The 25,695-nt window shown below is 47.6% G+C and overlaps 3 protein-coding genes across 15 annotated transcripts in view; 1 reads left to right on the top strand and 2 right to left on the bottom strand.

Moving 5' to 3' along the window:
* Nucleotides 1-8,194, bottom strand: part of TTLL5 (tubulin tyrosine ligase like 5) — a 252,493-nt gene extending 244,299 nt beyond the window's left edge. For 5 of the 11 annotated variants that reach the window (XR_008427229.2, XM_053927535.2, XM_053927533.2 and 2 more), the window contains exons 1-3: nucleotides 7,933-8,089; nucleotides 6,483-6,651; nucleotides 130-236 (exon numbers count right to left, since the gene is read on the bottom strand). Coding sequence is in view for 9 of the 11 variants with exons in the window: in XM_053927535.2 (XP_053783510.1) it covers nucleotides 130-236; nucleotides 6,483-6,556 (181 nt within the window). In the remaining 2 variants the exon portion in view is untranslated. Of the gene's footprint in view, nucleotides 1-129; nucleotides 237-6,482; nucleotides 6,652-7,510; nucleotides 7,717-7,744 lie in introns of those variants that run through there. The other 6 variants (XM_053927528.1, XM_053927532.1, XM_053927529.1 and 3 more) reach the window with 5 other exon arrangements.
* Nucleotides 8,195-8,266: 72 nt separating this feature from the next.
* ERG28 (ergosterol biosynthesis 28 homolog) lies at nucleotides 8,267-16,380 on the top strand. The gene is made up of 5 exons (XM_024568333.3): nucleotides 8,267-8,536; nucleotides 10,539-10,702; nucleotides 12,915-13,005; nucleotides 15,405-15,523; nucleotides 15,642-16,380. Exons 2-5 carry the CDS (start codon nucleotides 10,570-10,572, stop codon nucleotides 15,719-15,721), a joined length of 423 nt encoding a protein of 140 aa, XP_024424101.1. The 5' UTR covers nucleotides 8,267-8,536; nucleotides 10,539-10,569; the 3' UTR covers nucleotides 15,722-16,380.
* Nucleotides 16,381-16,481: 101 nt separating this feature from the next.
* The window catches only part of FLVCR2 (FLVCR choline and putative heme transporter 2), a 56,423-nt gene continuing 47,209 nt past the window's right edge, over nucleotides 16,482-25,695 (bottom strand). Inside the window, exons 8-11 of one of the 3 annotated variants that reach the window (XM_053927538.1) lie at nucleotides 25,520-25,631; nucleotides 24,900-24,955; nucleotides 22,966-23,016; nucleotides 19,658-21,348 (exon numbers count right to left, since the gene is read on the bottom strand). In XM_053927538.1, the coding sequence (XP_053783513.1) occupies nucleotides 21,253-21,348; nucleotides 22,966-23,016; nucleotides 24,900-24,955; nucleotides 25,520-25,631 (315 nt within the window). In that variant the 3' untranslated portion in view covers nucleotides 19,658-21,252. Of the gene's footprint in view, nucleotides 17,164-19,657; nucleotides 21,349-22,965; nucleotides 23,017-24,899; nucleotides 24,956-25,519; nucleotides 25,632-25,695 lie in introns of those variants that run through there. The other 2 variants (XM_045202170.2, XM_024568182.3) reach the window with 2 other exon arrangements.

Below are 25,695 nucleotides of genomic sequence, written 5' to 3'. Positions count from 1 at the left end.
ATAACAAACCAACAGAGTCTTCTCATGGCCAAGGCCATTTCCCTACCTATGGGTGTCAGCAGTTTCTGCAAGACAAGGTGGCCAGGGCCACGCCCCAGCCCTACCTTCTGTGAGGGCAGCCACACTCACCTCCAATCACTCGAATATTGTTGTCCTTTGTCAGAATTGCCTCAGCATGGAACACCAAAACTGGGATTCTCCTGCAGCCTCCAGTCCACATGATGCACGGATGATCCCTACAGCCGCGACAAAAGGCTCTATTAATCCACAAGGCAAAATCTCAACTGCTGAAGCCGATCGCTTGGCTGGCTGCTTACAAACTTCCCCTCCTTCTGAAACAAGAACCCTGAATGTCCCGTGGGAATCCATTCATCTTCCATTTCCAGCCATGTGGTTTGTTTAAGACTAATTCCATCCCTGACCCAGGGAGAAGCCTTGACTGGTTTCAGCCAATCAGGGCACCTATCCCCCAATGACAGGGGCTGCTTCAGGGATGAGCACAGCCGTGGTTGGAGCCAGTGAGTGTCAGGTGCCACGCTGTGAGACCCCTGAGAAAGCAGGGCTTTCTTTCTCTTCTCTAGCAGCTACAGAAGAAATGGCCTCTCCTCCCCTGGATGGTGTTTAAGAGGCCGAGAGGGGGTCTTAAACCCCCTCTGTCATTCTGTGACCCTGTCATTCTGTGACCCTGACGGACAGTTGGAGATGTTGGCGAAGGAGGACGTCAGGGGGTCTGCACTCAGAACTGCGGGAGCCAGTCCTTCCTGAACAAGAGTTCCTGGAGTGTGTCTGTTTTTAGGACAACTGTGGTTTAGTTCCCAGCACACACAAAGAATCCTAACCATTATAGTCGCAATAATTTATATACCCCTCTAACACCCTGTAGTCCTTTTTTAAGCCAATTTGATGACCCAGTCTAAGATTCTGTGCTAGGAACCCTAAATTAACACCAGTACCCCAATTAAAACCACATAGTTTAAATAAAGCCTTACTAAATGGAACAACAGATATTTTTCTCCAGAGAAGGACCTCTGACTGTATTCTCTTTCCCTGGCCTCAGGAAATCTCAGTTTAATAGATCTTAAATGTGTATTTACCCACAGATTAGGAAACTTCCACCTCCCTAGCGCAGGGAGGTAGAAAGGGAAAGACATTACCTGAGCACCTCCTGGATGCCAGGAATTAAACGAAGAGCTTTTCATGTTACCTCACTTAACCCTCTCAACCCCCACAAGAGGTGCACTGAAGAAAAGGTGCTCGGAGAGGTTAAGCGATTGGCCAAGTTCATACAACTGGCTGGACACAGGAAAGGTATATGAGCCCAAATGTCTGTGTTCTTTCCACCCTTCCATCACCCTAATAGCAGCTCATGATATTCTGCATACAGAACACCTTAAACGCAACTCTCTGGGAGCATAAACTAATCAATTTCTCAAATGGAATAAGATCCCTTGAGCCAAGATTCAGTCTGCTGTCAAAAACTCACACGACCACACCCTTAACAAAGGCCATAGCACAAATCTCAAGGCCAAGTCAGGCCCTCCCAACCCACGTTTTCAAAGATCCGCATTTTGAATGAACAGGCTGCCAGAGTTACCGACTTAGAAGGGGGGCAGCCTTTAGACTTGGGGTGAGCTGCCAAAAAAAGCCTTTGAGAGGAAAGCAAAGAGCACCATACCTTGTTCTTTCCCTGTTTTCTAGAAATGGAATGTGGGATGTTTATTGTTCTTGCTCTTTGACCTGGGAGACGGAGCCCACTTGTGGGAAATGGTGTTTAAAGGGTGCATTTTTTAGCAAAAAGAATTTTTTTGCTTGCTTTTTAATTTTAAACACCTGTAAAATGTGGGCATGGGGCCAAATTATTCCTGATCTCTTCCAACATTAATTTTTCCACTATATTTCCAAGTCAGAGGATAGAGGGGGGAAAATAGGCAGCCTAAATGACAGTCTTGGGCAAAAACTTTGGAAACTATCCAAAGCCCCTTGTCAATCTAGCACTGCCTACAAACCCGCACAGCTGTGCCTCATCACTTACAACCAGGGGTCACACGGTAAGACGGACAGGAGTCAGAACACACACAAGAGGTACACAGCTGAGCAGAGGCAAGGCCCTAACTACACTCTCCGTGGAAAGCCAGAGCCCTGACACAGAAATCTTTCCACCTAAAACGCAGAAAAAGATAAGACAGGTAGTAGACAAGTTATTAATTCAATAAGGCCAACTAAAACATACTTAGGGCAGATGCTAAATTGCCATTAAAATCACGCTCCCACCACGTGGCACTAAAGGGAAAAGATTCAAAATGATTAGTATGGGACCTTAAATTTCCTTTCATACCAGAAACAGGTGTACGTTAAGAAAGTGTGCTTGCGGGGGGTCCAACCAGCGGCCTAGGGGCCACCCACGGCCCAGGGTGGCTATGAATGTGGTCCAACACAAAGCTGTGAATTTACTTAAAACGTTATGAGATGTTTTCTTTGTGGTTACATGTCACAATGTATCTAATGTGTGGCCCAAGACAACCCTTCTTCTTCTAGGATGGCCCAGGCAGAAAAGAGCAAAGCATTTGAATGATTAATTACCAAAGTAGACTAGTTTTACAATTCACTTCATTGAAAGCCTAAGAAGATTTTGATTTTTAAGAAGCAATTTCACGAGGAATATATTATTATTCACTCCTGGGATGCAGCCTACATAACTCAAAGCTTCCATGCCTTATTAACACCAAGCCCCTGCTGGAAATGCCTTCCCCACGTCCCTCTGCTCGTTTCATCCCACTCTCCAAGGCCCAGCTCCCTGGAGCCTGGCCTAGCTCCTCCATCCCTCAGTGATGCCTTCTTCTCTGAAGTCCTGTAGCACTCACTGTATAATCATGTGTGAATGATCTTTTATTTTTTCCATGTAAATGTTGATGATCTTTTCAACTGACATAAAGCCAGCTTAAAAAAAAAAAATTTTACTTATTTTTAGAGAGAGGGGAAGAAAGGGAGAACCAACCAGGGAACTGGCCCACAATCCAAGCATGTGCCCTGACCGGGACTTGAACCAGCAATCTTTCACCTTGCAGGAAGACGCCCAGCCAGCCGAGCCACACTGGTCAGGGCAAAGCCAGCTTTTATGATAGAAGTTAAAGTTAAACTATTTTGTCAGTGACAAAGCATCAAATCCTTCCATGAAAGTTTCCACATCTATATATTAAATCTGTATTCAGGATCCCCCAGCAAAATATGAGAAAAGAGCCCCATTTACACTGACTATTTGAGATAATGCCGTGCAAAACAAGGACTGCGTGGACAGTTTTTGTCAGTTTCTAGTCCTAAAGTCCAGGGTTACAAGGCAGAAATACTTTAATACAGCCTAGGAACCCGAGCGGATCTAACAGACGTCCATGGATACGCATCACTGGATCAAATCAACATCCCTAGATGACTTAAGGCCTTCTAACTTCCAAAGACTTTTTAAATGGGAGCCCACCGCTCTAAACGTGAACAAGACTGACCTCAGACCACGGACGGATGAAACAAGTGTCTGACAGACAACACGTGAGCTGATGGGCGGAGACGAGCAGTCGAAAATCAACAGTGAGAGTTTGAAGAACAGGGAACAAAAGGTCCATGAATTTGGATTGGGGGGAGGGGCATATGACACCTTTATTTTCACTACTTCCCACTAGAAATTTAATATTTCTCAATTATGAATACAGGCAGCAAAGTGCATCACTATTAGATTTTTATACCATTTTACAGTTGATGCCAGTATATTAAAACGTCATTTACACTTATCGTTACTTCTAAGTAATGTTATAAAACTTGCCACTAGATCATCTATGATCAGTCTTCCTCTCCTGGTGCGATGAGGCTAGACGAGGACTTGGCGTCTCTCCCCCAAGCAGTTATTCAGCTACCAAGCAGGGACATCTCACGCTGGTAGTCCAGACATCCGTGATCTTTCCCAGCATCCCCACTTCTATGGGATAATCCACCCCAAAAGGTAACCATCTCACACAAACTAAGCAAAAAGTCTTCATGCTGTTGTCTTCAGAAAATAAAATTTAACTTCCCCATGTTTTAAATGAACGACCTTGTAATTTAATGTACAAGAAAGCACACATGACTGTATCACAAGTAACTTAAAAATTTTTCATAAATGCATTTCAATGTAATTGGAGTCTTTTTAATGATCTGTATTGTATGTTATGCACTTAAAAACATCATTCTGATAAGGAACCCACAGCATTAAAAAGGTTAAGAGCACCTGATCTAACGTGAACTAAATCATACGCTCACTTGTTCAGTCAGTACTTACGAAGTACCTACTACAATACCAGGCTGAACCACCTGAAATTGTCGCTATCTGGCTGTTCATGACCTACCAAAATGGCAATTTCATACAGTTCAACCTAATACTTGTCAGGCTCAACCTCTGACCCCACTAACAAGACAGATATTTACGGAGTAAAAGAAATTGAGAGACTGATGCTGGGAGCAGAAGTTAAAATTTTGTGAAATGGGTAAGAGGCTGCACACAGAAAGCAAGAAGTCGTAAGGAGGCAAAGTGACCTCATGGAATTACCCACTTAATTATCCTGAATGAGAATGACCCAAATATAATGTCAAATCTCTATTATTTTCTACAACCAATAGTGATGAGTAGCCTTTCCCCAAAGCTTTACTAATGCTTCAATAATTTTTTCAAGTTATAATATTAAATAATAAAAATTTCCACTTCATAGTAAGAAGTACACGTTAGCCCTGGCCAGGTAGCTCAGTTGGTTAGAGCATCATCCCCAATATGCCAAGGTTGCAGGTTTGATCCCTGGTCAGGGCAGGTACAGAAATTAACCAATGAAGGCATAAATAAGTGGAACAACAAATTGATGTTTCTCTCTCTCTCTCTCTCTCTCCCTTCCCCTCTCTAAAGTCAAATAAAATTTTTTTTAAAAAACCCTCATTTCCCTTTAAAAAAAGAAGTCCACTTTAAGTTCAATATTAAAGTAAGAATAATGCCTTATATATGTATGGCACTTTATAATTTACAAAGTTATTTCATATACATTATTCTATTTAATCCTAACCATATTCCTACAAAATAGCGTGAAGAGGTATTATCCCCGTTTTTTCCAGTTATACAGCATACACATGTCCATGGGAACTTGCAGGAAATCTTAAAAACTAATTTAACTATAAGCCAGTTTTTTCTCTTTGTTCTCTGTGTCAAGTAGTAAGGTTAAAGGAGGTAAAATAGCAAAATGCTTCAAAATTCAGTAAAACTAGGTCTGAATCTCAACCCATCACTTACTCTCTACCATCCCGAAGGAAGTACTTTGATATCAGTGAGGATGAGTTTAATAGAGTAGGAATAATAACATCTTCAGATTAAATGAGATGCAGTAGCTAAAGCCCTCATCATTGTCTATAGCCTCTGCACTTACCACTAGCATTTATATTCTTATTACCATGAGAATCCAGCAATCGAGAACTTTGACCCTTACATAAAAGAACTCAGGAAAGCAATGTGGTCCAACAGACACAGCACAGGCCACAGCACTCCAATGTCCAGCCCCAGGATCACTCTGGTAAAGCACCTGACCTCTCTATTTTGTCATCATTCTCTCACTGCTAAGCAGGGGTGTCCAACCCACGGCCCACGAGTCACATGCAGCCCAGGGTGGCTATGAATGTGGCCCAACACAAAATCGTAAATTTACTTAAAATGTTATGAGACTTTCTTTGTTTTTGTTAGTGTTTGTGTATTTAATGTGTGGCCCAAAACAACTCTTCTTCTTCCAGTGTGGCCCAGAGATGCCGAAAGGCTGGACACCCCTGCAAAGGTTTTTGAGAAAGTAACATAATCAATATCACCGTGCTTGGAGACCTACTTTTCTTTCATATCTTAACATTTCAAAATCTCCTACATTAGGAGCTCTGATCAGGAGTTTTCTAAGAGCTACTACCTGGAACATCTAGAGCCAATGTTCACTCACAAGTCCAGAGCCTCATCTCCTTTCAGACAAGGACCGAACAGTAAGAACTTGAATTAGATCGTGGATAGAAGCTAAGGCCAGTGTCAGATAATACCAAAAGAAGGATATTGGGTAAAAGAATATATGTGAGTGGTGCACTCTCCCTCCTAGGAGCACGCTGGCACCTTTCCCTTCCCCTTTTTCTTTCCCCACAGGCGTGCATCTCTTAAACTCTAAGGGATCCCATGAGACTTGCAACCAGGGCGCAGTGGGCAGCAGCAGCTCCCCTAGACTAATCCATGAACGACAACAGTCCAAGGCCCCCTTTTCTCTGACTATCCAGTGAGCCCAAGCAGCCCCACCTAGGCTCTCTCCTGTTGCTTCTTCTATCCTAAGCTCTTTGTTTCACTGTCCCCCGCAATAAAAAAGTAATAAAAATTTTTTTAAAAGAATGTACGAGTAAAACAGAACTGTTCTCCATCCTAGAGACAAAGGTTCAAAAGCAGGCTGACCATCACTTACTCTTGGTTTACCACCTCCTCATCCTCTGAGGACGATGCTGTTTCCTCCAGGTCCCGGGCCATCACGATTGGCATTTCCTTTAGGGTTTGTCATGCAGTCAGCAGACAGGGGCCTCAGAGACCTTTCCTTGCAGATTCACAGGATCAAACAATTTGGGTGGCACAGATACCTGTGGGAGAGCCAAATGATATAAAACAGGATGCAATGTCTATTTGCTGATTACTGCTGATGATCCTCCAAGGATATTTACCTAAATGGTGCCCAACCTCTAGCAGCTTACCGTCTATCACAGTTCCTCGCATATGCCCCCAAAATCAAGGTTTTTCTCCCCAAATATACTGTGTGTCCTCCATGTATTTGAAGAACCAATTAAGTTATTAAGTTCGAATTTCTCATTTTTCTTTCATATATAGTGTCTAACATGCACCAAAAAGACAGACTTACTTAACTTTTGGGAAAAGTCTGAGGTAGGAGAATGATTGCCTAAAACATAGATTTCTTGCTAGAAAAACCTGACCTGGGTTGAAGGTAAAAACCCAAGATTTAAGATCCTTGCAAATATTTCTTTAGCCTCTATGACAAACACACAGATAAAATGCCCTGAATGCCAACATTCAACTACTGAATCAAAAGATGAATATATTCTCCTGAATCAAGATAATAAACAGCCAAAATAGAAAGTCCTTCCAAACACTCTTAAAAATTACTCTCCCTTGTTAAAAATCTCAATCTATGACCTGAATCTCAAGTAGACAGTAAAATTAAGATATTCCCAATTTCTAATCTAAAAAAATCTCCATAGGGTAAAACTGTATGCTCACCATGTTTAAGAATAGAAATTAGATAAAGACAATGAAAATATTTAAATGACCGTAATCCCATAATCCAGAGATAACTACTTGATGCGAATCTTTCCAAACCTCACTTTGCTATGCATTCGTATATACGATCAAATTATAAACTGAACCAAAGATGCCGATCCCGCTAACGATCCCTACAGATCTGCGGCGGAATGGGCAATATCTAACCTCCAAAAGCGTTCTTCTGAGGATTCCCAATAGGATTTCTCGGTCTTTCACAAAAGTTGGCATGTCCTTTCAATTAAAAGAAAATCTCCAACCAGGAAGGGATGCCAACCTGTCCTAGACTGCCTGCGGAGCGGGAAGAGACAGAGCAGGGCGTCCGGAAGAAGATTAAGGGCACTAGTCCAAGAAGCGTCCTCGCCCTAAAGGGATCAGCCCTCAGCCCCACGCCTGGCTCACCCAAATCCCGAGTAGGTCCGCAGATGCTCCCCGCGTGAAGGACGCAGGGTACTCAGCCGAAGCAATTAAGCCCAGCGCTCCCGGAAGCCTAAGCTGCTCCGGGACTCTAAGAGGGAAATGCAGCGAACCGCACCCGTCCAGACGCGGGAACGCAGCTTTCTCCAGTCGGGGAGCGCGCAGGCTTTTACCTGTCTCATCTTCCCATTGCTCGGGGCGGGCAAGCCGGGACCGAGCTCTGCGACTACTCTCTCCCTTCCCCAGCCCGGCTCACCGCTGCAGCGGACGGCTGCTTCCCCCGTTACTACAACAACCAACAAGCAACCGCCCGCTCGGAGCCACTGCGCAGGCGCCCGCCACCAGGCTCTGACACGGGTCGGCTCGGGCGCGGAAGAATGTCGTCACCACCGCGCAGCGCGGGCTCAGAGCCTGCTATCCGCAGAAGAATCTTGACTTTTCTCTGTTGATTTTTTCCTCCGCCCATAAAGGATTGAATCCAAACCCCAACTTTTTCCGCCACGCTCAACAGGCGGGATTACGGTGTAAGCGGCGTACCGTGGGTCAGACTTAAACAGCTGCAACCGCTGATTGGCAGTGAGGGTTTACGCCCCATCTCCTGCTTGAGCACAACCGAAACAGCCAATAAGAGCGAGGACTGACAGAAACGGCCCAATCGTGGAGCCTGGTGAAGGTGGGGCGGGGACGAATGGCTCAGGTGGCCCGTGGAGCTGTCTTGGGGTAGCATCTTTGCAGCTGCTGCTGCTGCTGTTGCTGGGCTGGGGGTCCGGTCGCCAGGTAAGAATATTCCTTGATATATTAGTTCTTTTACCTCCAATTTGCAGGTGCGGAAACGTAGGCTGTAAGTGTAAATGATTTGCACAGGGTCACACATCTACTAAATGGACGCCTCTCTCCTGACTCAAGTTTTAACACCACACCTTTGCTGGGCTGGGCCAGGGCAAAATCTGAGGATAGATGTCGGGTAATCTAGGAGGCCCTCAAGCTTTAGGAATGTGGGGTGGGGGGACTGGTAGAGCAGTTCAGAAGAATGCTCAGGCTCTGCCCTCATCAGCTATCTGTTGGGATTTCTAAGAGCTTCTGTGAAATGAAAGGTGTAAGTTCTGTCAAAAACAGGGGGCCATCCATGCACCTTTTCTGACTCCTGGAAGCGTGACCCCGAGTCTCCTATTGAGGGAGGGTAAGAAAATAAGGAGAGTTGGGGAGGCAGGGGTGGGAGTGGGGGCGGATATTGGCCCGGGCTGTAACTGCTTGTGATGTCTGGTAAAGCCCTATTGTTCTCTCTGGACTTGGACAAAGTCCATCCCGTGATCCACCTTTCCCCAAGGGATTTATTTATTCACCCTTCCTCCTCTCTCGTTCTTTTTTGGTTTTTGGTGCTTCACACTGTCTTAGGCTGTGGCTGACTTTAATATGGATCTGTTTCACCTGGGTAGTGTAGGGCCATACTGACACTTCCCATCACAGTGTCCGAGGAAGCCTGATAGTCGGTCACCAGGTCAAGCCCAAGAAGTTAGCCTGACAGCAGAAACCATGGCCAGGAGACATAGTGAAGATGACAACTAATACCATTATTAGATGTACATAACCTAATGGTATTTTCCACACAACCTGAAGACAAAAGAGGATACAGTATGCTTGTCTTCCTCAAAAATGGAGACTTCAACAAAATATCCTCAGTGGGGCAGCATTGCAATGTAGAGTCCAAAAGACCATGCTTCATAGCTCAGCTCAGCCATGTATTAGCTGTGTAGCCTCAAGCGAGTCACTTAGCCTCTCTGTGCCAACCCTCATGTGTAAAATGGGACTATTAATAGTGCCTACGGTATATGTTAGATGCTTGTCACAGTTCATGGCACATACCAGCACCCAGTACCTGCTAACTATTATAATTTGTCCTGCAACCCAGCGCCATCGTTGCTGTTTCCTTCTCCACATAGTTTCTTACTAGTTCTCAAGTCACAGCAGTTTATTTAACTCTGACAGTGTTCTTCTTAGGCTATGGAGCATGGTGTACCTGAGAGCAGATTAGAGGAAACCTGAGGGTGTAAATAGTGCCCTTCCGCCACTGGTTCCGCTGAAACGTGTAAGGCGTCTATGCACTTGGAAAGGCCCGTCATCCGTAGCCAGACAGGTGTCTGTTAGTAGATTTGTTGACACAATTACCTTTCAGCCACTTGCATTACAAAGGAATAACCTGAAGAACCAGTCTAGAAGTAAAGATATAAGAGGACTGACTCAGCCAAGAAAAAAGAATCCTGATGTAGGGTAATATTTTGGAGAAATTGCTCAAGACATAGATAAGTCTTATGCCATTTATTGTATACTGTTCATTCATTGCTATTAGTATGACTAAATATTGAGACCAATTTCTGTAAGCCTTACACATAAATCCACTTTATTACTTTATAGTAATATTTGTACACCTGCCTTTCTACTGCTCCCTTTTTTATCTCCAACTTTTCCACTGGGTTTGTCACGTCTACCCATTGCATTAGTTAGCCTTGTTCACTCAGGGTAAAGGTCAGCACACTTTGGTTTGGGGCAAATATTCAAAGGCAGTGTGCTAATTCTGTGGAGGTAAAAGTAGTGTGTTAAGGTAAGTGGGGGTGGATGAGCCCAGGGGGCTTGCAGAGGAATTTATGAAGTGATGGACAAAATAAGCTTAGTATAGTGCTCCTGAGTGGGACACAGGTTAACGACAGGGGTGAGAGAGAGAGCTTATGGCTGTAGAAGATTAACCGTCTGTTGTCTCACGTTCTCTGCCTTTGTTTCCAAGGCAAGAAGCCCTCTCAGATTTCCAGGGAGTCATGAGCCGTTTTCTGAATGTCCTACGAAGCTGGCTGGTTATGGTGGCCATCATAGCCATGGGGAACACACTACAGAGCTTCCGAGACCACACCTTTCTCTATGAAAAGCTCTACACTGGCAAGCCAGACCTGGGTAAGAAGTCAAAGAACTGCATCTTTTGTGGGAGTGACCGAACTTGTGGTCTGTACGTGAGAATAACTCACTAGGAGACAGAGAAACAAACAGAGTGCAGGTGCCCGTTTCCGTCTCCACACCTATTTCTTGAAACTTTCACCCCCTAGGTAGCGCCCAGGCATGTACTTTTAATAACTATCTAGGGGATTCTGATGCTGCTTAATCTAGCCTTTGGCAGCCACTAGAGTAGTAAACTTCATGGGTAGCCCTTGGCCCATTTTTCCCTCCAAAGCATCTCTGAATACCTTCTCATTCATTTTACACTGCCCTAGGCAGTCTATTAAGCATTACAAGGGCAAAGGAGGAAATAGAGTTACTTGGTGACTCTGTGAAGCCCCACTAGAAAACCATAAAAAAGCTTTTCACGTTATCACAACCATCTTCAGAAATCACGTCATGGCACACACGTGGTTACATTCCACGTTGCAGGTGGAGAGTTACTAATCCAAGGTCTCCCCAAACCGGAACATAGTCCCTGAGAAGACAACCCAAATCCCTCCAAGTCTGTCTCCCAAAATGAAACCTCAGAAGGTCACGGTGGCCTTTCCCAGTTTCCTTAGCCTCCCTACTGAGAGCGTTTTCATGGTTCAGCTCGCACTTCTTGCGCTTGCACTGACGTGTGGGGTGCTTTGAGCTGCAGCGTGGTTTCCCGGCAGCTGACAGTTCTGTGTCACATTTATAGCTAACCCAGATTCAGGCTCTGACCTAGCTCATTTTTCTGCAGCGTCTAGGTACAGAATGAAATTAAGTAGGCTCAGGCTCATTTCGAACAACGCTCAAATACAGCAGGAGTAGAGACCTGGAAAGGGGGCCAAGACAGTTTCACCTTTTCACCCTCAAACGCTGCCCTCAGATGGTCCAGGAATCCCATATAGATTCACAGGATTTTAGAGGTTATCTGGTCTAGCCCTTTGAATTTAAGTTGAGACAGAGAAGGCCAGGGGTCATGTGACTTGCTGAAGGGCATAGAGCTGAGCAAAAGAAGTATGTGTGCATGCGTCTGTCTGTCTGTCTCTTTCCAGCACAAAAGTAGAGACTGCCTCCTGGTGACCTGGGGGCTGTCATGGTTCTCTGCTGATCATATCAGTACTGTGGGAGAATTTTACCTGATGCCTCAGCTAGTTAGGGTTGGTGAAATATTTCACTTTCATATCTCACCAACTACAGAAATTTCCTCAGTCTTTTCATCAGAAAAGCTATCAAGTTGGTTTCTAAAGAATTTAGCCCACTGGGGCTAACCGCTAGATATTTGGTTGGCGTATAGAATTTTATTCGCCCGACTACCATCCAGAGGTCTTCCACTGAATGCCTTAGGTCAGTGGCTGTCCATTATGATCACCAAGGGAGGGGTTTTAGAAAACACTTATGCCTAGGGGCCCACCTCCAGAGAGTAGGATGTAACTGGTCTGGTACCCAGGTCTTGGTAATTTCATAAAACTTTTTCAGTTGATTCTAATAAGGGCCCAGGGTCCAGAACACTGTTGCAGTGGAACATCATCCGCACTTTCAGGAGCTATTTAATGTAGCAGTGTCGGAACACAGCCAGCAAGAGCAGGGTGGCCTTGGCAAACACTACAGAAACAACGCTTTGTTCCACTACCATGTGCACAGGAACCAGCCTGGTTTGGGCTCTGTCCAATAATATGGATGTGGATTCAGAGGAGACCCAGGCACTTGGGTCTCTGAAAGACCAGATGTGGCCATCGTAAAAGGTTCCTTTATTTCTCAGTTCTCTCCTACACCAGCCTTGAAAGCCTGCTGACCTCCCACGCATCTCGTATTGCCAGACCACTCTCTGCAACATTCCCCCAAACCTGCCCTGACCCAGGCTCGCTGGGCTTCCCCAGCACCAGACGGGCATCCAGGGCAGAGGTGTAAACTACTACATCCAGCAGTTACTTGCTCAAGTGGGCTCTCTGTTGGATTTCCACTCTGGGAACTACCCTGCCCAGCTGCAGGCACTTGAAGAGGAGCTTAGCAGTTCTTACTCTGAAATTCCTTCCACTCCTTCTTGTTCCCATATGCAGCACCAGAGCCTCCACTGTGCATAGCCAAAGGGAGCTCAGACCCAGCTCCCTGCCTCCCCTGAACCACCAGTGAAGTAGGAAGAGTTTGGAAGGAACCCTAATCTTCTCCTACTCAACACTCTTGCTTTTTTTTTGCTACACAGTGAATGGCCTCCAAGCTCGGACCTTTGGAATCTGGACACTGCTCTCATCAGTGATTCGCTGCCTCTGTGCCATTGACATCCACAACAAGACGTATGTAAGGAAAGGAAGAGCCTTAGCATCCTTTTACTGTCACTCAGGTGGTACGCATACCCACTGTGGTCCTCCCCTTGGAGACCCGTTAACTTTGATGGATCAGCCTAGAATGTGGGTCATAAAAGGTTGATAGGCTCCATCCCTTCCAGGCCTAAAGAACGTAACAGGCCTAGCAGGTCTTTAAGGTTTGAAAATTCTTTTGAACTGACATAGCAGGTTGGCAGTGCCTGCTCCAGGGGCCTGCATCCCACCCCCTACTTCTTTACTGAAGAATCAGCCTTTCTTCTGCTAAAGAAGTACAGTAGTGTGCTCTTTTTAGAGTGGCCGCCCACACATACCTTATTCTCACATGCCCCCTTAAGCAGGAATGAAGAGAAATCACAACCCGTGAGAAAAGGAACCTGCAAGTAAACTGTTGTATGCTTACGCAGAGGAGGGTGAAGGAGGACCCAGGACTCCTCCGTGTTCTGCCTCTCCAGGGTACTCAGATAAGTGTGGAACAATCGCATAGCCGCAGCCTGTCTAGAGAGTGCTGTAACCACTACTGGCCACTGGAGGGGGCTCAAGCCTTGTTCCCAGCAACAGTCGTCACCACATCTAGGTGGAAAAGTTTGCTCAGGTCAGTGGCTAAGGCCACCAAAACACCAACTTCACACTAAAATATATTTCTGTCTGACCCAGACCCTTAGCATCCGGGGAAGAGAGGAGGTAATGATATTTTTTGAGCCCCTGTTATTTTGCCAGGAGCTTTCATCTCTGTGACCTTGACTACGTCTCCCAGCAGCCTGAAGAGGCAGTGATTTTCATTCCTGATTTTGCAGATCTACATATTAGAGGTGCAATTAGTTTAATCTGAGGAAGACTGACTCAAGTGGGATTTGAAGCAGGGCTATTAGCCCTGTAGTCTCTCCAACTTTACTTTTAATTTTTGTTGAACTTGGAACTGCGGTTCGTTTGTTCTGGGTTCACACGTATTTCGGGAAAGTTGGTTCAGTGTAAACAGCCTGGGGCCGGAGAATGAAAACAAGACAGTGTGCCCTGGTCTCAGTTCTATTAGTGACCAGCTTTGTAGCAGCAAGTTCCCTGTATACCTTCTCTGCATTTCAGTCTCTTCATGTATAAAATGATACTGGTATTTCTGTTCTGCCTCTCAGGGTGACTGAGAGGGAGTGAGGATTGAATAATCATTCTAAAGACCTTTACCGTGGTGAAGAATTGCTGATAGATATGAGGGGTAATATCTTTTGTGTGCTGTGCTTTCTGGAATGGGCAGAAACAACTCAGACTGGTCTTCACCTCTGTTACCCATGCATTCCCCCGCCTCCCAATACACGACCACCGCAAACGCTGACCTGAGCTCCCAGCCGTGTTTTAGCCTCCTGGGACTTTTGTCTTTCTGTGCTTCTGACGTGCCCTCTGGTTCTGGTCCCTCCCTAACTGGAAACTCGAAGTCAACTCCCATATTCACTAAATACATAAAAACTTGCACAGGAAGCATAATCAAATTTAAGACACTGTTTCCTTTTAGGGAGAGGGAGGCAGGAGAGTGGGATCAGGTGAGATAAGGATCACAGGTGCTTTAACTGATAACTAGTATTTTACTTCTTAGGAAAAAAGTACGTGAAGCAAAAATGTCAATGTCCAGATTTGATGGAGGAAGGTACTGGTTACATAGGGGTTAATTACAGTATCCCATTGTCTATCATTTTTTGTATGTTTGGAGATTTCATAATTGTAAACATTTCATAGTTTAAAAAAAAAGATATCAGCAATCCAGGTGGTCGATAGTTCTGCATCCTACCTCTTCCGCACCTTTTTGTCACAGCTGAGGAACAAGTCCTCTTCCCATGAGGTTGTCACCAGGTCCTCCATCTGACCGTTCTCCCAGGCTAAGCCCAAATAACCAGCCCACATTGCAAGAGCATCTAAAAGCGCCCAAGAGGTCGTTGCTGCTCACTCCCCATTAGGGCCCTTCACTCTGTGGCATCCGTCATATGAGCACTGACCAGCCCCTGGCCAAACACCTGCCATGTGGGCACAGGTTACCGAGTCAAGCCAGTTTGAGCAAGTGGAATATATAAGCATGGTTGTTCCAAAAGTGTCTACACTGCCCAGAATTGCCGGAATCCAGACCCTGCTTTGCTATAGCTAAGACGTGGAGATCCACTCTGGATACCTGGACCATTCTCCTTTCAGTGTAGCAGTGGACACCTTTGGGTTTGCCCTAGCAGAGAATGGATGTGACCAAGCAGGCAGGTCTTTCCTAGGACCAAGTCTCCTTTGCCTTAGCCGTCCCCACTTCCTAGGTTTTTCTTTGTGTGCTTAGGGTCTGACCACCACTTCTCCTCTGCACAGAGCAGGCAGTACTTCAGTTCTTTCTGTCTGCTCCATTGTAGACTCTACCACATCACGCTCTGGACCTTCCTCCTCGCTCTGGGGCACTTCCTTTCTGAGTTGTTTGTATACGGGACTGCGGCCCCCACGATTGGCGTCCTGGCACCCCTGATGGTGGCAAGTAAGTGTGCAACCGCCCTAGACCTCCCATGGGAGCTGTCCCAGCTCTAGCAGACATACCAGGGGTGCAAGAGAGCACTGTGCTTACATCAGCCACTGATCTTCTCTCTGCATTTAAGGTTTCTCAATCCTGGTTATGCTCGTTGGGCTCCGGTACCTAGAAGCAGAACCAGTATCCAGACAGAAGAAGAGAAACTGAGGCCAACACTACCAGCTCCGGGACATCATCTTCCATCTCAGCTGTCTTCTTCCCTCACCCTCTGAGCTTTAATTTTTTCTTTTCTGCTCCATCATCATCAGCCCCCATCTCTGCCTCCAGCCTTTTACGTTGTTTTGGGTTTTTTAATTACATTTAAAGATGTAACATGCATACAGAAAGTGTATTAACACTTATAAACAATTTAAAGAATTATTTTAAAGTGATGCTTCTGTAAATCCATCCAAATCAAGAAGTTGCCAGCACCTTAGAAGCCCTCTGTGTGCCCTTCCCCCACCATAACCTCTTTGAGGATCTCTTGTGAGCCTTCTGCCTGTTTCCTTATTTCCATCCCTTGATTTGCTTTGTGTGGGGAACATGTGGACTGAAACTCAAAGCTGCTGCCTCACCCAGAGCAGCTGCCACCAAGGGCTGCTTCAAGGGGTTGTCCACGCACGCTGGGCTCCTCTCTGCTGCTGGACCCAGGACTCCGAACCACCCGAGGACCAGGCAGTTCTTCTCAGAAGGGCTCCCCTGTGAGCAAACGTGGCTGACATCCTTGTATCTCAGATGGATTATGGTCGGAAGAGTCTGGGTTGTTTTTAGACCTTCTGGTCAGCTGTATTTGTGTAACGAGTTTTGTAATAAATAGAAAAACCCTCTGTTCTGATCAGTCCTTGCTCTTTGACCTCCCTTGCGCCGAGAGCACTTCCTCCCCCTCTGAGCCCTGGCATAGGAGAACCACAGCTTTCTGCTGGAATACACCGTGCTGAGTGGGGCAGCGCGAAAGCCAGGCAGCCCTGGCTGCCTCCAGCTCCTCTTGTCACGCGTCCATTTCTCTTGAAGTTAAATCTTCCTCCTCTCCTTCCCCCCCTTTAAGATTCTGAGGTCACAATTAACCAGTGAGGACCCTTTCTTGTTTTCTTCCCATGGAAGAAACATTCTTGCGAAAGCAGAGGCATAACACAGAACCAGGCAGCACGGAAGAAACAGCTGCGTGGCGATGGAGAGGGGAGCACTGAACCCTGAGGCGAGTGCGCCGGAGCAGACCGCTGTCCCCCAGACACAGCCCCCACAGCGTGCGGACTCAAGGGCCCATTCGTGATCTCCACAAGTGTTTATTGAACACATACTCCACGCCAGACACTTGGAAAACAGAAATGACCGACCCAGGCAGTGACCTTGCTCCCATGGTCCTTTCTTCATAGCCAGGGAAATGGACGATTTGCTACTGGGCGTCCGTGTGCTTAGATTATGGTTTGGGTATGTTCTGTAAAGATTTTGACAATGAAAATCTGTTTTTCCCTGTTAAAAATTTGACAGTGAACTAGCAGTAATATCTCTGTAGGTACAGGTCTCTCTGCCCACAGGTGGGGGTGTTTTTCTTCAATTCACAGATTGACACTGGGGTCTGGTACTTGGAGGCTCCCGACTCTTAACCATTTCTAGGTGAAAGCAGAAAAATCTGCGTTACTCACCGCACTCCAGACAGTTCAGCTGAGGTAACAACACATTTGGAATGTTCCCACCCACCGAAGTGAATGGTAGGTATTTGAATTGAGCAGGTAGAGTCTTAAAGGGGGAACGCCCTTTGACTCAGCTTCAAGTTATCCCTATTTGGTTTGGCCGGAACGTAAGTAATATGTATTGCTTGCTTCCGGATCCGGTAGGGCAGGGTGCAGTTCCATTCCTTTTCCCACTTGTCTCCTACCCTGTTAGGCAATTAAACGAGAAGCTGTGGACTGGATGGCCCATGTGGCCTAAAGTGGTTCCCACAGGCACTACTTAACAAGGCTGTCATATAGCTGCAGGTTCCACTGGCCCCCAAAGACTGGAACACACGTGGACCCTAAAGGAAAGAAAATTCTGGAATGTCGCTTCTCAGGGGGTGCCCTCTCTGCGGGACGCTTCCTACTTTGGGCCTGTGTTTCCGGCCCGGCAGATAAGGGCAAGCCTGCAGTCTCTCTCAGCCTGAGCCCTTGCTGCTACCTATCCGGCAGTGAGGTGCCTGCGGGGTTGTCCCGGCTCATCTGCCGCTCAGGTGCTGAGAGCAGTCGCCACGGGGATGGCCCAGGCTACCTACACCAGTGCTGCTTCAGCACTGCGGCCGCCCTTCTACTCCCTCCCAGACTGGGACAGGACGTCCTTGCGCTGTCCTTGAGGTTAATTTGGCAGCAGGGGGAGCATACTACGTAACCAGCTGTAAGAATTAATTTTGCCATTGAGGGAAAAGTGAAGACAAAAAGAAAAAGCGTTGACTTTGCTTGAAACTGGCTTCAGTGGGGCTGCAGTGCTCACGCAGCACTTGGCCCCCACTGGGCGGCAGGACCAGCCCCAGGCGCTAGTGTTCTGTTCTCCTTCTGTAATCGCGGAATCTTTTATTGCTCTAAATAGAATTTAAAATGGCAGGGAAAAAAGCCAACAAGTGAAAGAATAGCTGCAGACAGTGGTAAGCATTCTAGAAAATAGCTATTGTAATCAAGAAGGGGAGGGGAGCGCCTAACTTACATCACCAGGAAGTAGGTACAATTTTAATTGAGATTTCAATGCCTGGTGGCACGTGTCTGAAGATTTGTGGCAGATATTGAGGGCAGAGGGAGCAGCATCTGGGAGGCAGGACAGGCTTGTTCAAGCAGTAAGATCAGCATAACTACAGTAGTAAAGTTAGGAAGTGGAAAGTAGCAGGTCAGAAAGGGAGGCAGGAGGCCTCTCAGGGCACAATAGGAAGCTTGAAGTTGACACTTTTAAGTGCTCTGGAAATTCCCTATCAGTTAAGGTTCTTTAGATGAAAGAAATAAAATCCACCTTAAACTAGCTTAAACAACAAAGACAGCACTGGCTCACAAAACTGTAAAGTTCAGGGGATAAGAGGCTTCAGGAACAGTTTGATCAGGACACAGCTCCATTTCTCTGTGATTCTTTCGGCTCTGCCCACCTGTGCTGGCTTCATCCTCAGGCTGGCTTCCTTTATGGTACCAAAAAATGGCTGCAGCAGTTTTGCTCACATCCCCACAAAACTATGTCTCGAAAAATAGCTCAGTGCTAAGAACTATCTTTCCCTTACCAACCATTGTAAGGAGGCAGGAAGAAAAGTAAGGACCTCACAGAGAGTTAACATTTCAATGGAGACCTACGTGGAACCCACCTAAGAAAGGAGTGAATGAAATCATGATTTGGATCCTCTAGGCATGCATCACAGAAGTATACTTCCAAACAAAGATCCCAGAGGATCTGAAGAGATGATGTGGATTACAGCGTATTTAGCAGACACTATGACTATTAGATTTCTTTACCAGCCCAGACTTGGCTCCCTTCCTAAATGATTTAAAGCAGAATTGCTATCAGACAAGGTGCCAGCATGCCACAGGCACGGGCATAACTCTCCGGAGAAGACATGTACAACACCTGAGGGCAGCCCATCCAAGTAGCAGACACAAGGTGGGCACAACTGGGAAGGGGGGAGCGGCAGTGAGACAGGTCAGAGGAAACGGCCTTCCACAGAACTGCGGAGGCCGAAACTGTGGGCTCTGGCCAGCGCAGGCTGGTGCGTGGCTGCGGTGATTATAAAACAAACGCTTTGGCCGCCCTTTGAGGCAGAGCCAAAACCAACAGTGGGCTCTCTCATCAGCCCTCACGCTCAGTGAGCCCTCCCACGTCCACAGCACAGAGAGCGGTCGGGGTCACCCACTGGACGTGGCGTGGCAGTCTTCCACGTAGGCTGACAGTAACCTTTCCAGCCCAGTCTTTGAAAAATAACCCACTGGGATGGTGACACCTATGTAAACAGAGGGTCACTTGTACAGAAGGCCACAGGAGCTGCTCCTCCTGCCCCCACCCTCCCCGTACTCCCAGACCGCACACCTCCAGGCCTCAGAAATGTGCGGTAATCCCACAGGGATTACCCAAAAGCCATCTCTGCCCATCAAATGACAAGGCAGACCACTTGGACAATCTTTTATTGCTTTCAAGCATCTGACTGACAAATAGAAAATAGATTATGTTTTAAAAGAAAGCAATGGATTTGGTAAACGTTTTGTTAATACATTTTAAGGGACTAAAGACTATACACACCTTTCTCCTTAACAAAAAGTGTGGCCTACTTTTTCTCTACCTCTCCTCAACCCCTAACTCACTCCCCCACCTGAAGTGTGGACTTCTTGGATTATGTACGGTGTCTGTACACACGCATGCGCGCACACCCACACCCCTGGCTCCCCGGCAGGGGCCGAAGCCCCCCAGCACTTGCTAGCACAGCGGCCCCGATATGCTGAGCTGTGGGCAGCAGACAAGGCAAACAGCACAGCGGTCATGGGTGCAGCTGCTGAGTGTACGGGAAAATGACCAACATGTCTTTTTCTCGGGAGACTCTACCCAAGCCTATGAGTAGAGCCAGACAGCAGGTTCAGCAGGAGAGGCGGTCAGCTTGGGTTGACTTAAAGGGAATCCCTTTACCTGTACAACATCTGATAAAAGGTTATTGCCAAAGGGGCCGTGTGTGCCAATACTGTCCCCACCAGAGGTGGGAGACACTCACTTCAAGCAGACTCGATTCCCAGTCCAAGGCCACCTTTCCGTCTACCCCTCTCATCTCCGAAGCAGCTATGGATTTCTCAGGGGGGAACGAATTAAGGTTCGTTTTCAGTAACTGTTACAGGAAGTTGGCTGGTATTCCCTCCCTCCACAGGAAAGAAGCACTTAGTTTCTCAAGTTGGTGTCCCGACGGAGGCGTCAGAGGTGTCCGTGACATACAGAACCTCTGTAGAAAAGGACTCCCCGCTCCAAGTCGAGCTACCTGGGTTCCCCAATACGGGCCTCATGAACATACTCAGAAGGGAGCCCCCAGCTCCCTCACACACCTGGGTGGGTGCCTCTCCCAAGTCAGTTGCTCCTTCATGGCCACAACAAAGTCTTTCTCAAGTTTATTGACATTTGGTTTGATCAGCTGTTAGGAAAGAGGGTTTGGAGACAGACCCCAACATTAGGCCAGAAGAACCTAGGCCCGGAGGGCCCCTGGGTTTGTTCCGATGGTGCTTTCTTTCCCACAGGAAGTCAGCAGTTAGTCTGATGACCCAAGAATGATTCTCTTCCAGAACAGCTGCTGCTCCTTAGAACTGGGCTTCTAAGGGTCTTGAGACACCAGAAAAAGTTAATATCCTGAATAAGCTTTCTTTCCATGATAATTTGGCAGGTTTTCTCCATGAGAAATGGAGGTGAGGGGGGAAGGCAAGGCGCAAAGCCAGGACTGACTCCACCCCTCCCCAGCCTCTCCCAACACCAGCTCCCAGAGCCTGGAAGGGGAGGCAGCAGGCATCGAATCTGCACTTGGCGAAAGGTGCGATTTTCCCCAGCTAGACCACGCAAGCTCTTGAGTGGGTTCCAGAAGCATAGGCACTGCCATCCAAGCCACAAATATTCCAGCATGTTTTCTCCAGAAGCTGCCGGTGAAGACCTCTGTGCTGGCGGGAGAGCTGTGCTGGTTGAAGGGGGGAGGGGTGCGGGTTCTGTGTTCCCTGAGTCGCAACCACCATTTCCTCTCAGAGGTGTTCCTCAGATGTGGTGGTGGGTGCTTTGCTGGTATTGTTCTCCTCCTTTTCCTCCTTCTCCTCCTTTTCCTCCTCCTCCTGGAGTTTCTACAAGGCAAAACAAGCAGGCAGCCCCTTGGGTGAAGAGGCGCAGGACTCCACCCAGGCTGGAGTGACTCCCTGTCATTGACTGTGTAATCAGCAAGAAAAACAAGAGCCACAGGCCACCCAGCATCTTCAAGAGTGAGCAAAGGGAACAAGAAAAGAAGTGCCAGCCCCTGGCACAAGTGTGTCCCTTAAACACAAACACACACACGAGCATGTACACGGGTGCACACACATACCCATCACAATGTCAGAAAAGGAAAAACCAAAAAAGCCAGCTTTCTGAGATGCCACAGTCACTACAAACCATCCCACTCCCAGTGCCACTGTCCACTCACAGTCCCTCCCCAACCCGACAGCCTACAAGTCACCTGCACTGACCATCAAGTAACTGTCCAAGTGCCACGTCTGCAGCTCCCTCTGAATTTCTGAGTACCCCCAGGATGAGCAATAGTATTATGATGTGCATGGAATGGATGCAACAAAAAGTTCTTATAAAAGCAGGATGAGCAATTGCATATATAAACTCAGTGACTAAAAATATGTATATATACTGGATGCACAGAAAAAGAGACTTTGGGACAGTTTTGCTTTGGATTTCTTGGGCAGAGATGGCACAGGATTAGAACGAGTCTTCTGGGTCACACTTGTTAGGTAGGTTTGAATTAAATATGGCCTGGAAAATATCCCGTGAGGACACTAGGTGCATACAGCCACCTTGGGCATTTGCTTTTGAAGGAGCACTCTGCTTCTTAGCTCCAGGGCTCCCGCAGTTAGGGAGAAGACCTTGGGCGCCGCACAGCCCTGCACAGCCAGCACCACTGGGCTGGACGAGTGTGTGTGGGGCCCAGCTAGAGCCTGGGTCAGTGGTGCTTCCCCGGAGAGTGTCTCAGGGCCAGTCCGCAGCAATGAGAGCTGTGGATATCCAGCCTTCCCATTCTCAGTCTGGCTAACTCTTTGGTCCCAGGTCAGCCTCGGTCACGGGAAACCTTTGTTCAGGCAACGCAAGTCAGTCAGGCAGTCTCTCTCTCTGGCACACGTACGCACGTGTACACACCCACATGTGTACACACCTGCCTCCTCCAGAGCCATTGCCTTGAAATCAGTCAGAAACACAGATTAGTGGGAATGGAAGCATAACCACCCTTCCACCTGGAACAACATGGAAACCCAAAGCAAGATTTTCATAGTCAAGGTTGGTCGGTATCCCAAACCAAAGATTCTGTATTTTTTTACCGAAACCATACACCTCACTTAATAGAAAGAGCAGTGCTGGCCAGATCTGCTGCGTGCCTGGCTTTACCTGCCTCTGATAGTGACTCTGAGTGCTAATGTGCAGGGCTCACGCACACTGACCTCCAGGGCGGGCTCCGGAGAAGGGATGCTCTGAGACAGCCCCAGCTGCCTGGAGCAGGGCCAAGCCCAGCCTAACTCTGACCTCCCCATAACAGCAAGCTGCCCCAGGTGCACGGGAGGCCCAGAGAGGCACAGCGACGTATCCAGGGACACGATGGTGGAGAACCATCCCCAGACTTGCCTCCTGTTCCCAGTCAGTGCCATTTCCAATGCTCCAAAAAGAAGGGGACTGAGCCGACGACCCAACCTTGTTGTATAACTAACCTGGCCCGCGTGCACAAGGACCTGGCTGCAACAGTGAAACGCTGGCACAACCTGCACATGCAACAAGAGGAAATGGAGGTGTGTGTAGATAGGAGGTTATAGAAGGCAATGTGCGGAAAATAGTCAAGCTGTGTTAAGCAGACAAGCGAAGTAGAAAACCAAACGTGCACAGGCATTCCCGTTGGAAACAACACTGAAAGGTGGGCTAGAATGTCACTAGGCTGTCTCTGGGCGGCAGCCTTCGCTTTCTTCTTGGTGGCATTATAAAGCAAACCTGGCTAAATCTCACATCGACTGACACAACATGTCTGTCACATGACAAACTGAAACCTCTGCAGGAGAAACCTACCCTGTTGTATCCCAGGCACCCTTCCCAGGCTCATTCTATGGTCACCAAAGTTCCACATCACTGTTTCCCTGAGCGTGGCAGGGGCGGAAGCCCACCCCACAGCGGCAGTGCCACAGCCCTCAGCCTGCCTGGGGAAGAGCATTGCTGCCCTGAGGCTTCCCTGCCTCCCCAGTGAATTCCCGTCCGAGCTCCTCCCTCCACTCGCCACTGCCAGCTCCAGTGTGGTATCAGAAGACACACAGGAAAGTATAATGATCATCATTTGTCTGCCAACACGTGTCCTTAACACGCTAAATACGTCTCTTTCAGACAGCAGTTTTGCCTTAGAAAACTGGAGGTTCTGGGGGGCAAACAGTGCCGGCACTCACACACGGGCTGCTATCGCACTGTAAGTCGGGAGCATTGACAGTACCTTGCTGGAGGACAGTTTAGCAGCACGTATCAAGGTCTCAAAAGTGTGCATGACCACTGATCCGTTGCTCAAGGAAACACTGTGCCTCAGCGCATGCGCAAAGTTTCCGCTTTCCGGACGTTAACCACAGTGTGATTTAAAACAACAATTGGCAACGATCTTAATTTCCATGGACAAGAAAACTTAAATAAATCATGGCTCACCCACAGAACAGAACACTGTGCCATCGTTAAAATACGTTGTTTAAAAATGAAAGTATGTTGCAAAGGACTAAGAAGCTGGTAAGTGTTCACAACGCAGATAAAAACAAGATTCCGTGTTTGTTTAAAAACAATTTATGTGTGTGTATATATAACATATGGATATACATATACACACACATATCCATTATACAGGGATTTGGACATGTACAAGTCAATGCAAAAATATAGCATCTCACCTCTGGATGATGGCATTACAGGGTAATGTTTAAATTCTATACACTTTTCTGTATTTTTAAATTTTTCTATAAAGAATATGTATTACCTCTGTAATAAGTTTTAGAGGGCTTTTTGTTTCTTTTTTGTTTACAAATTGCCCACTTTCACTCCTCCTCAGACATAATGGTTCCCACATGATCAGAACAGAAGGGAAACGCTTTTCTGTTGCAGATCATACTCCTGGTTCCCCGCTCCTACCCCCATCGGCTCCTGCCTCCTGACTCACCCTTTTAGGGCCCTGCTGGACATCCATTGGGTCCGGTCCTTCTATGGCCATAGCACTGACTAAGGGAACTGTCACAAGCCAGGAGAGCCGCTGCCTTAGGGCCACCAATGCCAGGACAGGACAGCCAGGCTCCCACCTGTCCTGCCCAGCACTGACCCCAGGCTGAAAGCAGCGGAGCCAGGACCCCAGAACTGGGCTCAGGAGCCGAGGAAGGGGTGGGTGCTGCTTGGCAGACTGTGGCCATGGTGACAGCTCTGAGGACCAGAGCAGGGAGGCCAGGAGAAGAGAAGGAAGCCGGAGAGGAGCCCGGGAAGGAGCGGCAGGGAGGCAGTGTGCAAACAGCCGCGGGGGAGACTCTGGTGTCCTGTCTGTGAGGTGGCTACTCTGGGAGCCCCCCAGCCCCACCTGTGCTGCCCCATCCTCAGCCAGGGACCCAGATGTCAGCCCAGCAAGCTCCCACATACATACATTCTCAGGAGTTTCTTTGTTTGCTTTTTGCCTCCGGAGATCGGCCTTGATGAATGCTGAGGTCAAGGGATCGAGAAGGAAGAACATCAGAGACACCGAGTTATCAACAGTGCTCAAGTGCATCCAAGAGAGGGACCCCCTACTTTCCTAAGGGTCACAGGTACCCTAGACCTATTTTGGATATTTCAGGAAGCTAAGGGCACACTGTCACCTCACCTGACAGAGCCTGGCGATCACCGCTGCCCCTGACAGGCAGAAGCCAATTGCTGTGGCTTTACAGACAGACCACTTACACTTGCCAGAGCACTGGCATACATCGCTCTAATCCTCGCAATAGCCCTATTTTGTAGATCAGGAAACCGAGGCTCCCAGAGGTTGGCCCACTTGTCCAAGGTCAAACAGCTCATAGCCTGGGATTCAAACGAGGGTCTTCTATCTCCAAAGCCCAGGGTCATTCCACCAAAACATAGTACTGCCTCGCAAGCAGATTTCCTAACAGGTCCTCCCCTCTGTCCTGGGTGTGTCCCCCTGATCTGTGCAATCAATCAGGACACCAGGTCCCAAACTGCCTAAGCCCATACGCAGCCTGAGCCTCATCTTGTCCTAAGGCCCCAACTCACCAGTGAGGGCTGCTCCAAGGGTGAGGAACACACACAGAAAGATGTTCCCGGGCATGGTTCCATAGTTGTCGATAATCTGGCCCTGGGAGATGGTGAAGATGATCCCAAACACCTGGGAAGGAACACAGAAGACTGGAAGCAAGCGCCCCGTCAACTAGCCCACAGTAGGGCTGAGC

Source organism: Desmodus rotundus, chromosome 7, assembly GCF_022682495.2.
Source record: "Desmodus rotundus isolate HL8 chromosome 7, HLdesRot8A.1, whole genome shotgun sequence".
NCBI lineage: Eukaryota > Metazoa > Chordata > Mammalia > Chiroptera > Phyllostomidae > Desmodus > Desmodus rotundus.
Note: the sequence above shows the minus strand (reverse complement) of the source record. Positions and strands in the feature narration are given on the sequence as shown.

Excerpts from the sequence above, each read along its gene's own strand:
- ERG28 (XM_024568333.3), top strand. The coding sequence starts at position 10,570 with ATGAGCCGTTTTCTGAATGTCCTACGAAGCTGGCTGGTTATGGTGGCC. Across the intron at positions 10,703-12,914 it reads CACTGGCAAGCCAGACCTGG|TGAATGGCCTCCAAGCTCGG; the intron begins GTAAGAAGTCAA and ends TTTGCTACACAG. Across the intron at positions 15,524-15,641 it reads GGCACCCCTGATGGTGGCAA|GTTTCTCAATCCTGGTTATG; the intron begins GTAAGTGTGCAA and ends TCTGCATTTAAG.